Below are 14,788 nucleotides of genomic sequence, written 5' to 3' on the forward strand. Positions count from 1 at the left end.
GGGGGGGGGGGCGGGGGGGGGGGGGGGGGGGGGGGGGGGGGAGTGTGGTGTGGTGGCGGACACGGGCAGTGCCAGGCCAAGGCGGGGAGTGGAAAAGTCCTCAGGGGCGATCAGGGCCCGCAGCTGCTGCTCGCACCCGCTGACAGCGCTGAGCGATCAGGCCAGTGCTGGGCACCGGCAGTGGGTGCAGGTGGCAGCTCTGGCACTGGCTGCAGGTGCGAGTGGGGCCGGCGCTGGCAGCGGGTGTGAGAGGCGGCTGCTGACCCCAATCGCCCCTCAGGAGGAGGGGGAGGTGGAGAAGCCCTAAGGGCAGATTGGGGCCCGTGCCGGGTGCCGGCAGTGGGTGGGAGCAGGGCTGGCACTGATAGCTGGTGCAAGCGCTGGCAGGGCTGTGGTGTGTGGGAGCAAAGAATTTTCAGTAACCACCAGAGGCTTGCCCTGATGACAGCAACCAACACCCCACCTTGGTCTGGTGCCCCTGTTCACTTGCTCCACCATCCCACTGCTACTAATGCCCACCATGTCCCGCGCACACCACCTGGTGGTCAGCCTACATCATAGCAACCAGTTGTCCTGCTGTTCGGTCTATTTGCATATTAGGGTTTTATATATATAGATAAGGAAGAAAGGCTGCATGCAAGGGGAAAAGGGGGAGGGATGGCTTCAGTGTCTGTGGTCCAGGATCCTGGAAGTCCAATAACAAGGTAGTTAATTTTCTGTGATGTTAAAAACAGATCCACCTGTTCCTGGGACCTTAGAATGGTCAGCCTTCCTGAGGCAAACTACCAGAGCGGGGTCAGGGCCCAAGCATAGCAACCAAATGAAAGCATCTCCTGTCCTTTATCTGTTCTCAAAATGTATTCTGAGTAATGGAACCATCGTGCCCAGGTGTCTCTCTTATCCGTTTACAGCCCTGCTTTCTTCTTGTAGCACGGCCCAGTTTCCCAGGGTCTGTAGGAAAACCTCTTCCGTATAGTTAGTAAGGTGAATAATCATTAAACAACTGTGGTCCTATTCTTATTGTGTGCCCTTCCCCCATCACTAGATCACCCAATATCTTAGTGAAATAATACTAAATGTGTTTTAAACTAAAAGTGTTATGTGTGGGCATTTCTGGTGTTTAGTTGTAAATAGTGTTTTGTACAGATTTAATGGCTCAGGAATACAGAGTATAGAAAGTATTACAAGTACCAGTAGAAAGTATTCGTAAAGAGTAGTCTATTTTAACCTCTTAGTATTAAAATACAATTGCTTAAAAAGTGTATAACCCCTTGACAAAGAAAGGAAAAATTCTCAAAATTTACCTGCATGATCATTATGAAGATTAACTGGCATCATGTTAGCAGAAGTTCTTAGATGATAACTGTCATTATTAAAACCAACCATGTGTTTTGATTAACAGATAGCAGCATATTTACCAGAAAAATGGTTTGAAAATTCTGCTATGAGAACATCTATTTCCCAGCTAGAAAACTTCATCCAGTTTTTATTGCAGTCTGCACATAAACTATCTAGAAGTGAATTCAGGTAATGCATATTTAATTGTACCTCCATAAACATAGCTCAAGGATTCTATTATATTCTCGGCAGTTTTCAGAAAGACTTATACTTTTACAAACCTGTTGAGACTATTGCTGTAGAATTACTAGATATTTTTATGTGCAACCTTTGAAATCACTATTTTATGCTCACACCTCATGCATCTATGTAGTTCATATTTTTAAATGTAAATCTCTTCCAAAATAAGCACTTCCAGAAAACTACAGCACAGGGGAATTTAGAATTAAAAATGTAAATTTAAAAAAAATGTAAATCAAAAGTTTCTTATTAAGCATGTTTTTAATTTTCCTGGCCATTTTTAAAGTCTTAACACTTTTTAAGTACAGGTCTACAGTTTGCAGCCTGGTGTTTACCCACAGTAGCCAGATCTCTGTTTTGCATATCTTACTCATAACATTGGATGTTTGGGGCTTAAGAACAGTAGTGATCTAGTGAACCACGTCTCCGAAACTAGAAAGCCCAGACCTGTGTTGTGGCTTTAGATGATGCCTGTGGGGTAAATACTCCCACTGAGGCTCCCACCATAATAGCCCATACAAGCTGGTAGCAGCACACCACAACTCAGATTTCTGATAACAGATCTGATCTGTGCTTTTCTGGATTTGACATTCACATTAAAATGTGCCAGAATACAATACATGAAATAGTATGAATTTATAAGTATGTGGAGAAAGTAGTAGCATCTGAATATATAACGCTATTTTAGATATTGGCTAAAGGTAAAGTTTTTGTTTCAGATAAACAAATGATGATTCACTGTGCTCTCCTGCATTGCATTTTTAAGGGGGAAATGCTTTTTTTTTTTGTTTTTCAGGGATGAAGTCAAAGAAATAATTCTTATTCTGGTGAAAATAAGAGCTTTAAATCAAGCAGAATCCTTCATAGAAGAGTATCACCTAGACCATCTGAAACCAGTAATTAACCAAGTTTGAGTAAACTTTATAGGGAAGTACTAAAGTAGATTTTAGTACAGTCACACTCTGCTCCTTTGCTGGGGGCGAAAAAAGCTGGTGCTTCTTTATTCCTAGTAATGGAGGCGAGGATTTGAAAGCAAAACAAAACACAGGTTTCATCCCTTCACTCCCTGTTTCAGGAAAGGCTGCCCTCCTGATTCTATGGAAATTAAGCACATGGGCAGTTAAGAGTTTAACATATGTATTTCCCTTTGATTCTTGTGGCAGCTTTTCCAATTTAAGAGAGGAGTTGGCGAGACCTTGCTTGTAGCTGCTTTGACTTTAGGGAGTCTTCTGTCCTGATCCACAAAAATGCCTTTTAGTTCTCTTAATTTTAATTATTTGAAAGTGTAAATCAAAAGCTTTATTTACAAATCAGTTTAAATGGAAATCTTAATTGGAATGAATGAATTATTTGTTAAGTATTAACTGATTACGGCTTTTTAAGGCTTTGATAACTAATGATGATCAAATTGTCCTTCAGAAATATATACCAATGTATTGTACCAACACAAATACAAGAGAGGCCAAGGAATCCCCCAGCAATCATTTTTTAACTCTGCAAATTTAATAGGTGAAAATATCTTATTTGAATTATGTGTTTGGGCTATTAGAGAGTGAATACTTGTTTTTTGGCCATTTGTAATTCTTTTTGACATGTTCATTCATTGTTTTCCTATGGATTTTGAGAGCTTCATATATTTAAAGATAACGTTTTGCATGTCCTGTGTCAGTTGCCATTTTTCATTTAATTTTGTGTATATTAGTATAATAAGGCATTACTTGTTGGGTAGTTTTTGTCGTAAAAAGCCAGTTTAGATAAAAATAGGTATTTTAAGTATCAGATCATGTAATTCATTTCCTGGATAAAATATTTGTATAATTAAGAAAATCTGAGGCAAGGGTTAGAGTTGAATCTTGTTCAAAGTAGAGATTACTAATAATATTTCTTAAATCTATTTGTAAAATAACTCAGTGGCAACCCTAAAAATTATCAGGAAAAAAATGGATTTTTTTTGTAGGATTTCAGCATTTGACCTCTGACACTGTCACCCCTAACTTCGAAGCTGCATATATTTTAATGGATTTATGTGTTTTTTAAGTTTATTTTATTACACAAATTATACAGGAATAGAATCTCATCTAAAAGATTCAAACCATTGCTGAAAAGCATTTAGCATTCCCACACAATTATTGTTCCCAGAGGTAATTGCTGTTTTCATTTCAGTGTTACTCTTTCAGACCTTTTCTCTTTTTACAAGAGAGAGAGAGAGAGAGAGAGAGAGAGAGTGTGTGTGTGTGTGTGTGTGTAGCTTTGTTGTTTACATAAATGACAGTATTTTATTGCTCTATTGCATATGAAATTTGTAAAATTTTTTACTCTTTTAAGTAATACACATTTGGAAACTTCCCTCTGACTTTGCATTTTTATTGATGTGTTGGATGTGTTCTGACATTTTTAGCTTGGGCAGAGAAAGTTCGCTTGCTTTTCATAAATTGGAAATAAATTTTTATAAAAATAAAATTTAAAAAGACATACATTGCCCTGGCTGGGTGGGTGGCTCGGTTGGTTGGAGCATCGTCCTATACACCAAAAAGTTGTGGGTACAGTTCCTGGTACAGGCACATACCTAGGTTGCAGGTTTAATCCCCAGACGGGGCACGTACAGAAGGCAACCGATTGATATTTCTCTCTCACAATCTCTCTCTCTCTCTCTCAAAATCAATAAAAACATATCCTCAGGTGAGGATTTAAAAAAAAAAAAGACATATACTGAGTCTAATGGGGCAGAAAAAGAACATATACTGAGTCTAATGGGGCAGAAAAAGATATTTCAAGCAAATGGTCACACAAAGTCCTAACTGGTTCGGCTCAGTGGATAGAGCGTTGGCCTGTGGACTGAAGGGGTATGTATGTACCTTGGTTTCGGGCACATCCCCAGTAGGGGGTGTGCAGGAGGCAGCTGATCGATGTTTCTCTCTCATCGATGTTTTTAACTCTATCCCTCTCCCTTCCTCTCGGTAAAAAATAAAATATACATTTTTTTAAAATGGTCACACAAAAAAGCAGGAGTAGCTATACTTATATCAGACTAAATGAGCTTTGAAAATGATAAAAGACAAAAAAGGTCATTCTGTAATGATAAAGGGGTCCATCCATCAAGAAGATATAATTGTAAATATGCACTCAAAGCAACTAAACATTTAAAACTAACAGCTAAAAGGAGAAATAAACAGCAATATAATAAAAGTTGAGAATTTAGTACCCAACTCTCAACAACAGATGGATCATTCAGACAAAGAATGAGAGTGGATTTGAACAACATTAGAGACCATATGGCGCTAATAGACATATACAAAACATTCCATCCAACAACAGCAGAATATGCAGGACCATTCTCTAAGATAGACCATATTTTAGGCCACAAAATATAGAAAGAACTCTTATAACTCAATAGCAAAATAACAATCCAATTTAAAAATGGGCAAAGGACATGAATAGATTCCAAATAAGATACAGGAATGGACAACAGGTACATGAAAATGTGCTGAACATCACTAATCCTCAGGAAAATGCAAATCAGAATCACAGTATCACTTTATGCATGTGAGAATGGCTCTCCTCCAAAGGGCATAACAAATGCAAGCAAAGATGTAGAGAAAAGGGAACCCTCTTGCACTGCTGGTGGGACTGCAAATTGTTATAGCCACTGTGGAAAAACAGTATGGAGATGCCTCAGGAAATTGAAAATAGAACTAACACATGATCTAGCATTTCCACTTCAGGGTATATATCTGAGGAAACAAAACACTGTCTCAAAGGATTATAGAAGCTTTATTTACAGCCCCCAAGACATGGAAACAACTAAGTGTCCATCAACAGATAAAGAAGTCATGACACACAACACACACATGGTAGACTATTAAAAAGTAAATCCTATGTTTTTAAATTTTTCATCTTTTAAAATAAATGCAAGGCTCCTATTTTAAAACATGATTCTCACTTCCTTAAATTCTTTACTGGTATAAATGCTCTAAAAATGTCATTTTTCATGTGCACTGAGATAAGCAAAAAAGCTAGAAAGTTACTCTCGACTGTACTCATACTCTAGTATCATCTGAAGACAATTATGCTTCATAATGACAAGCAGAAAACTACATTTACTGTCTGTATCTTTTCCAAGATTTTTCTTATGATCGAATTCCAAAGAGCAGTTTCCTCCAAGTGAAACAATTTGTAAAATATGTGCTATGGTTGCCTAGTTTCAATAAAGGGGAAGTAAACTGGGATTCTTTCCTCATCACAAGTCCAGTCCTGAGCCTAAGCAAAGAGCCCAAGAAAAAAAAGAAAATGACACCTACCTTCAGTGGGGCCTCTCACCTGTGCCTCTTCCCCATGTCAGGGTCACTCTTCTCCTGACATCCCTGGCGTTTGCACCATGTTTTCCGTATTCATAGTGGATACTTTCGAGTGGGGAGGGGCCGGATATGTTCTGATTTTTATCTACATCGCTAAAATGAATTTCCCTCAAGTATATGACAGCTCAACAGAGAGTATGGTAGGAAAAGTAAAATTTGTTTCTTGCTCTGTAGGACATCACCAGTTTTGTAAAGCTTTCTGTCACCCATCACCTCTGGCTTTAAAGGTATTTCTAAGGAAAGGAGAAGCTGCTCAGTGCTGAAGGCCCTTAGGTGTCCACTGGGCACATCCAGGCTAGCACTTCTCTCAAATTTTCCTTGATTCAAGTTCCACTTTTTTAGCCAGGATCTTGGTTCAGTGGTTCTCTCTCTAAATTTTCCTTCTCTTAGCTCAGTTGGTGAGTCTAACCCTCTCATTCCAATTCCTCCACTGCCTGCTCATTCAGGGCTCTGGAGTCTGCTTTTAGTAGACTTCACCCCACAGGGGGATGGGAAGCTCTGGAAGCATTGTAAGCAGGGAAGAGACAAGGACCGATTTAGGTTGTAGAAACTGATTTGGGTAACAGACAACGGAGACCTGTGAGGCCGGAGCCCCTACAGCTGTGGTCTCCTGGCCTGGCTGTGGGCACTGGTTCAGGGGGACTTGTGAGAGGGGAGGACAGAGGTTGGGAGACCCAGGGAGTTGGAGTCGGATACCTTCTCTCCCACCCTCTTCTCTATCCCAGTGCCTCCCGAGGTGACTATGTCCTGCCACCTGTCTTGCCCAGCCACTGGCCTTTGCTCCTGCTCCCTCTCACCTCACTGGAAGGGCTGGGTACTAGGTGAGTGGGAATGGGGGACTCTGATGACTCCGAACAAGGAGACACATTCTACCTGTGTGCTGCCCTGGCACTACTGACTGGAGGTGTAGGGTGGGCTGTGCCTGCCTGATGGGGCAGATCCCACTGTCAGGGCTGTGTACCTACTTCCTTGTTCAGATTTCAGGCTTACATTAGGGGATTCTATAATACTTTGACTCTATTGTAGCTCTGCCTCCAGTAACAGAATAGACACCAGACCACTTGGCGTGTAGATTTCTCTTTTTAAAGTAATAAACTGATGTGCTAATTTTATTTTTTTTATAACAGTACTCATATAATGAATACTTAGTTGATTTAATGATTATGTCCTTATATATGAAATTAAACTGGTCTCTAAAAAAATACTCTGCGAGTCAGTACATCTTCTGCAAGGAGCTAAATACATGTTTAGATCACGACTTTTTTGATGCTTCAATTTCATCCCATATTGCAGCTTCAATTTTTGAAGTATCATATTCCCTCATCATATCAAACTCTAGCCACGGCTGACTCCACTTCTGAGCTTCTGTCATTTGCTCTTCAGTTAAGTGAAGATCAAATCTGATTCCTTTAATATTAAACTTTGGACGCTCCCAGCGTTTGGACCAGGGCTTAGGCTTCATCCTTACTTTCAGCTAAGGAGGATATATTTAAAAAAAAAAAAAAAGGAATAAATTAGGCTGATAGTCATAAGCAAAATTCTTCGAAAAGTTTTCATTAAGATGTCTCATATTATACTTGAACTTCCAGTTCCGAATGTACAACTCATACCTGATTAATAGGAACTTCTTGGCCAGAATCGTGCAGTACTGGCTTCATATTAACATCAAAAGTGCAGTACTCAGGAAGGGCATCTCGTAAGTACAGCAAGCTGTCATCCAGCCGCTTCTCTAATTTGACCACTTGGATCTCCTGGATTCTAGGATTGTAAAGTTCAAAGCAAATCTCAACACCTACGGAGAGAAGAAAACATTCTTACAACCTACAGCCAGATCCCTGCAGGAGCCTCCCACTATAGTGAAAGCTTTGTCGTAAAGGCACTCACGCAGGGTTTTTGCACGTAGGAAATGTGGCATAAATTTGAATCTTTAAAATGAAGATGGTTGAAAGAAATAAAAATAAAGTAAAATCTATATAGATTAAAAATAAGGAAATATGAATTAGAATGATAAAGTCAAAAGAATGTCTTCTATAAATATACAGAGTCAACATCTCCAATTCTAATAGCATTAACTTAGTTGGAGAAAATTTGAGTAAATTCTTCACCATCATGTGGTTTATATCCCAATTACTTAAATAAAGTTCTATCTTCTACATTAAAAACAACAGGATTAATAATGAGAAAAAAAAAGTACATTTTTAAGTTGTAACTGGTTTAGAAGCCCTCTTGAGGATGGCCTAGGTCAGGGGTCCTCAAACTTTTTAAACAGGGGGCCAGTTCACAGTCCCTCAGACCGTTGGAGGGCTGGACTATAGTTTAAAAAAAAACTATGAACAAATTCCTATACACACTGTACATACCTTATTTTGAAGTAAAAAAAGAAAACGGAACAAATACAATATTTGTATTTGCATGTGGCCTGCGGGCCGTAGTTTGAGGACCCCTGGCCTAGGTGTTTAACACTCTGGAGCCTCCCACAGGAAGCAAGCTAAGAACAGTCTTGAGTGTTTCCAAGAGGCTATACAAGTGATAGCTTAAAATACAGCATCTGTATCATCAAATGCTTAAGGGCAAGAGTGTATTCTGAGCTCTCCTGAATAATCCCAAAATAAATATAAACAGTAAAATATATGATCTACATTAACATCTAGTGTTTTAAGACCAGGATTTACTCCAATATTTACTGTACAACTATCCTGGTTCAGGCACTGATTTGGGAGCTGTGCCTACAGCAAAACCCAAATAGCAAGATCCTTCTCATAAAGCTTACATTTTAGTGGATGACAAACAATAAATAAACCAACAAGGTAATTTCATGTAGTGAAAACAACACAGGCTGACGACACTGTGACTTGAAAGGGGCAACTTCAAACAGTACAGCCAGGCAAAGCCTCTCTGAAGGATGGCATTTAAACTGATACAATGAAGGGCCAAGAAGGCTCCAGCCAGAACGAATGGGAAAGGCAAAGGCCCCGGGTTTTAACAAATTTGCCATGTTTGAAAAGCCAGAAAAAGGCCCATTTGTCTGGAACACAGTAACTTGGTGAGGCAGGGATTAAACAAGCAACACTACACAGTTACAAGCAGGAGAAAGTGTTGGCAAGGATGAGAGTGGTAGCAAAGGAGATGGAAAAGTAGACAAAATTGAGATATACTTTTTGGGAGACTGAGCCATAAAAACCTGCTGATCGACTGGGTGTATGAAAGAGAATTAAAAACAGCTATTAAATTTTTGGTTTAAGTAAATGGATTTAAGTAAAGCCACTGGACTAGAAAGAACCACCAAAAAAAAAGAGAGGATCGCAGGGGAAGGTCTAGGTGGCCGACAGTCACAATGTAAAGAATGACGAGAAGGAGTTAACACTTTTGAGTACGGTGTCCAGAACTTCACGTACAACATCACAATCAACTGACTACAACTGAGAAGTGGAAACTATTATCTCAATTTTAAAACAGGAAAACCTAGTTCTGTCTGACTCACACCTGTGCTCATGTCTTTCTGTGACACGGATTCTCCAAGCACAGGACCTGAATGGAGGCACCAGTGTCTGTAATCAATCAATTCCAGCTGATTCTTACATGCACAGCACCCCAGGTCATTAGAGGATAAAAGACAGCAGCTCTCCTTGTTCAATTTCTTTGGAATTCAATACTTCGCTGCTGGAGATCATGAGGGACACAACATTAAGGATGGAAACTTTACTGTTCTGCCATTGGGATTCATCATCTTTCTAAAACATCACCACTTGTTCCTCTGCCTTATTAAGCGGAGCAAATGTAATACTGCCTTTTAAAAAAAGTTCTCTGGTTCTTATAAAACTGATCTTGTGGTGACTGTTGTAATATAAAGCAAATTGGGACCATTCACTTTAGGAGAAAGTAACTCATAAGGATGTCATTATGTTCATAGTGTTCTCAAGGGTTATTTGCTCCTAAAATAACTGCTTTAGTCCCTTGTCTCCTCCTGTGATACTGCCATAGTTGGGGAAGTCTACTTCTAACAGTTGTCCCTGTGACACAAGAAGCCTTCCAGAGAAAGCAAAGCACCAACTGCATTTAATCAGCAACCTCAATTTTCAGACCATTCTTAGGCCGCAGGGTCCTTGTCATCCCTCAGAGCCCCCTTGCAATTTCAAGTTACAGATGTCTTATCCCAGGATGCAGAAAACAAAAAGGAATCCTGAGGTAACATTTTCCAGAAAATCAAAAGAATGGGAAGGAGCTTACCTTGTCCTTCAATAGTATTCCTAAGGATAAACGTCGCTCCAAGTCCTCTTCCTGATCTCTGGATGCAAATACCCAGAAACTGGCTGGTTTTTCCACTGGCATATGGATCGGCCGTAGTAACACGAAGAATGCTTCCTACGGATTCAAAAGTGAAGTGAACTTTTATGTAAGATGCAGAAATAAGCAACAGAATTTCTAGGTAACTTCAGATCTTCCTAAAGATTTTAGTATACTATTAGAAATAAGTACCTCATCTGGCCAAACCCAGGCATATGAAAAACAACCCTCTCTATGCCAAGAAAACTGACCCTCCAGCCACTAATAATAACAGCACCCAGCTCTTACTGACCAACATAGAACTCTGGGATGTGGAGCACTTTCCTCCTTTCTAACATATCTTGTCTTTCTACTTGAAATTTCAGAGGATTTGTTCTTCCTCTTGGAGGAATGAATTCAGGACTCAAGAACCTGTAGGGGGGAAAATAAAATAAAAGCAAACTTTAAAGACCATTAAAAAAGAATCTGCTGCTTTCTTAAAAAAAAAATAAAGGTTATGATTTTGAAGTGTTTTATTCTTCCTTCTCTAAATAAGAAAAATCAATCTTATTTATAAAATTGTTGTCAGTGCTTATGAAAATAGCTAATAATCCTGAGTACTCACCTGGCATTGTGTTACAAGTTTTATTAAACATTTATAGCATAAATTAAACCTTACAACAACCAGGTGGGGTTGGTGTCCTTATCTCCTTTTCACAGATGAAGAAAATGAAGCTTGGAGAAGATGAATAACCTTCTAATTATATTAGCTATAAACTTATCAAGTCAAGATTTAAATGTCTTGTCAGACTCCAAAGCCTGTGACCATAACCACAGGCCTCATGTTGAGTTGTACATGTTATAATAAATTATGTTGGAAAGGATATAAACAGAGAAATCATCAATGGCAAGCTGACTTTAAAAATAATCCCCCTAGTCTCTTTAACTGATTCCAAGCTCATTATATTTAACCTATAGAAAGGTATGAATGACATTGCAATGCAAATTCATCTCTCTATCACTCATCTCAAGAATTAAATAAACAATATGGTTGAAGCCCTTGTGCATTACTCCCTCCCCCTAAATTACTATAATGTAATTAACTAAATTTGGTGATGATTTTTCCTATGAATGTCTTCCCTTTTCTCAATTTCCTACTTTGAACATTTTCCAATCTACCAAAAGTTGAAAGAGTAATATAATGGATACCCAAATATATTTCACCTGGTTTCACCTACAGCCAACATTTTGCTGTATTTGCTTTATACAGGTATAATTCTTTTCTTGAACCATTTGAAAATGACAAGCAGCAAGCAATTCATCCCTCAAAACTTCAGAAGGTGTCTGCTAAGAATAAGGACATTCTCCTACATTTATCACAATTCCTTTATGACACCTAAGAATTTCAGCATTAATTCAATAATCTAATATATAGGTCATATTTAAATGTACCTAATTGTCCTGGAAAAGGTCTCTTATAGCTGTTTGCTGCCCAATCTAAACTACAATCAAGCTGCACACATTGTATCTGCCTATTAGTCCCTTCCGTCTCTTAAACTAGAACTACTCCCCATCTTTGAGTTTTTATAACACTGACTTTATAGAATAGTCAAAACCTATTGTCTTATAGACCGTCCCTGGAATCTGCATTTGTTTACTGTTTCCACATGACTAGACCAAGGTTAAATATTGTTGGTAAAAATATTACAGAGGTGATGATGTGATCTTATTTTGCCACATCACCAGGCACATCATGTCAGCTTGTACAGCTATTGAGAAAGCTAGGTTTGACGGCTCTGTAAAAATGGAGAATTCCTCCTATACATTTCTTATACTTTGCATACGCATGTATGCCTGGGAATATAAGAAAGCTATCGTACTCTCAGTTCTTCTGCAGGTTGCTTTTTTTCACACATTCTGTGAGTTCACTCATGTTAGCTCTAGCTCATTCATTTTTCACTGCTGTATAATAAATAGTCCACTACGGATGGATATCTAGGCTGCTTCTTAATTTTTGTTTGTTACAAATAATACTTTTGTGTGTGCATTCTTGTACACTTCTTGTACTTATTACTCTCTAAGTTTTATACACTTGTGGGTCTAAAAGTATACACAACCCAGCCCTAGCTGGTTTGGCTCAGTGGATAGAGCATCAGTCTGTGGACTGAAGGGTCCCAGGTTCGGACAAGGGCACATGCCCAGGTTGTGGGCTCAATCCGCAGTAGGGGGGCGTGCAGGAGGCAGCCGATCAATGATTCTCTCTCATCACTGATGTTTCTTTCTCTCTCTCTCCTTTGCTCTCTGAAATCAATAAAAATATATGTTTTTAAAAAATAAAAGTATACACAACCTTAAACATACTAAATTGTGTTAAATATTTTTCCAAGGTAGTTATGCAATTTACTTTTCATTTAACTGAATTACATTAAATGCTGCAATTTAGGGGAAATATTCCTTTTCCACCTTAAAAAAAAAAAGTTGGCCCAGCCTGTGTGGCTCAGTGGTTGAACGCCAACCTGTGAACCAGGAGGTCACAAGTCAAGACACATGCCTTGGTTGTGGGCTTGATCCCCAGTGTGGGGCTTGCAGGAGACAGCCGATCAATGATTCTCTCTCATCATTGATGTTTCCATCTTTCCCTCTCCTTCCCTCTATGAAATCAATAAAAACATATTTTTTTTAAAAGTTGTATAAGGAAATCTTTTCTTAATTTCTAGATTCCATAAATTCAACTTTTTTTCAACTCAGAACCACCGAGTATTTGAAATGTCAAACACACATACACGCACGCAGAGATAATTAATCAACAACCTGGACCCCTTTCAGAAAGCCTCTAATCACACCAAGCTCCCACCCGACCCCAAAACTGGCTTTTTAACTAGGTCGACAGAAACATTTTCTGCAAATCCTAAGTCATCTAAATGTACATGTACCTCTAAAGCTACCACCATTCTTTGAAGTAAACCAGGTTTTTAAACACCCTGTTTCAAAGAACAAATTTCAAACCCAAATAGGCAGGAATTTTGACCACTGTACCCATTTGCCAGGAAACTGAAACACAGTGAGAGGAGAAGCTACAACACCGAGTCCTGGCTAACCCCTTTCTGCCCAGGCGAGGAGAGAGCGGCTCCTGGCCGTAAACGGGGAAAATAAGACACGCTTCAGAGAGAAATGCCAAATGCCGGTGGGAGCGCTTCAAATCTGGGGCATGCCCAGTTGAAGTTCCGATTTAAGGCTGCAGAGCAAGTCAGTCCCGGCTTGGAAGAAGCGAGGGAGACAAGCCTGAGCTGGGTGGACACAGGAGCTCGCGCACGTGCACCGGGAGCTCCAGCCCCGCTCGAGCCGAGCCCTGAAGCGAACGCAGGTGCAAGAGCGCAGACCCCACCAGCGGGAACCGCGCCCCGGTCCGGGCCTCACCGGGTTTCCGGGCGCGGGGGGCGGCGCTTGTCCACGATCACTGGTTTGGGGGGCGGCTTGAACGCGTCGGGCTGCGAAGGTCCAGTGCTCTGCTGCCGGCCCGGCCCCGCGCGGGTGCCTGCGGGAACACACACAGGGGTCACGACTGCGCCGGCCCGTCCTGAGCTCCCGGGACCCTGTCAGCACCCCCAGCTCCCGTTCCCACGAGGGCCCTCCGCCAAGGTCGCCCCAGACCTCACGTCTCGCCTACCCCCGCCTGGCCCTGCACTCCTTGTGCGCCCCGGCTCTCAAGCCTCACTCCACTTACAGCAGGAAACGGAGATCGGCGCAGGGCGCAGCGCCCTGGCGGCTCCAACGCTCCGGGCTAGACCCACGGCTACTCCACAGCCCCCCGCCATGGAGGCCGCCATGCCTGCTGGCACAGGTAGAGACTACAACTCCCAGCAACCAGTGCGAGATCGCGTACGGCCCTATGGCAACCGCTAAGGGACAAAATAGGCGTGCTTTATTTTTTTTTGTAAAGTTTCTAAAAACTACATCTGGTACCATCAAATATCTTGAGAATTGCCGGGAGCCGATCCATCCTTGCTGTTTCAAGGGACCTGGCATATATGGCATACTGTTCTTAATATGTTTGCTCTCCTTAGCGCTATGTGTTTTAACCAAGGTCACCTCTCCCAGAAAGGTTGTTTCCCCAACCAACCTCCGCAGCCTCCCCCACACTCGCCGTTGCCATCCTGCAGATGCAGGAACTCTGACATCAGCCTGAGAAGAAGGCCATGTTTTGAGGACAGAATTCAAGGTACTATGAGGAGATAAAACAGTCATTACAAACATATGTACTGATGTGGACATTCAGTGAGAAGATATTGATTAAAAAATAAAACAGTATTACACACACACACACACACACACACACACACACACACACAAAACGAACAGTATTACATACTGTTCTATAAAAATAAGCAGAATGGCCCTGACCCAGTGGCTTGGTTGGTTGGAGCATCAGCCCATACACCAAAAGGGTGCGGGTTCGATTCCCATTCAGGGCGTGTACGGGAGGCAACCAATCAATGTTTCTCACATCAATGTTTCTCACGTCAATGTTTCCTTCTCCCTCTCTTAAAAAAAAAATCAACTAAAAACAAAAAACATATCCGTGGGTGAGAATT

General features: G+C 40.8%; 2 protein-coding genes across 5 annotated transcripts in view; one reads left to right on the forward strand and one right to left on the reverse strand.

The window, feature by feature from the left end:
- GCFC2 (GC-rich sequence DNA-binding factor 2) overlaps positions 1-13,605 on the forward strand; it is a 43,854-nt gene extending 30,249 nt beyond the window's left edge. Inside the window, exons 15-16 of one of the 4 annotated variants that reach the window (XM_005853111.2) lie at positions 1,403-1,527; positions 2,375-3,924. In XM_005853111.2, the coding sequence (XP_005853173.2) occupies positions 1,403-1,527; positions 2,375-2,492 (243 nt within the window). In that variant the 3' untranslated portion in view covers positions 2,493-3,924. Of the gene's footprint in view, positions 1-1,402; positions 1,528-2,374; positions 3,925-11,466; positions 12,240-13,243 lie in introns of those variants that run through there. The other 3 variants (XM_014534155.1, XM_014534159.1, XM_014534157.1) reach the window with 3 other exon arrangements.
- MRPL19 (mitochondrial ribosomal protein L19) lies at positions 7,025-14,052 on the reverse strand. The gene is made up of 6 exons (XM_005853112.2): positions 13,921-14,052; positions 13,614-13,731; positions 10,510-10,628; positions 10,161-10,295; positions 7,544-7,725; positions 7,025-7,407 (listed from the first exon to the last, which is right to left on the reverse strand). Exons 1-6 carry the CDS (start codon positions 14,021-14,023, stop codon positions 7,186-7,188), a joined length of 879 nt encoding a protein of 292 aa, XP_005853174.1. The 5' UTR covers positions 14,024-14,052; the 3' UTR covers positions 7,025-7,185.
- Between the last annotated feature and the right edge of the window lie 736 nt (positions 14,053-14,788).

Source organism: Myotis brandtii, unplaced genomic scaffold (assembly GCF_000412655.1).
Source record: "Myotis brandtii unplaced genomic scaffold, ASM41265v1 scaffold1, whole genome shotgun sequence".
NCBI lineage: Eukaryota > Metazoa > Chordata > Mammalia > Chiroptera > Vespertilionidae > Myotis > Myotis brandtii.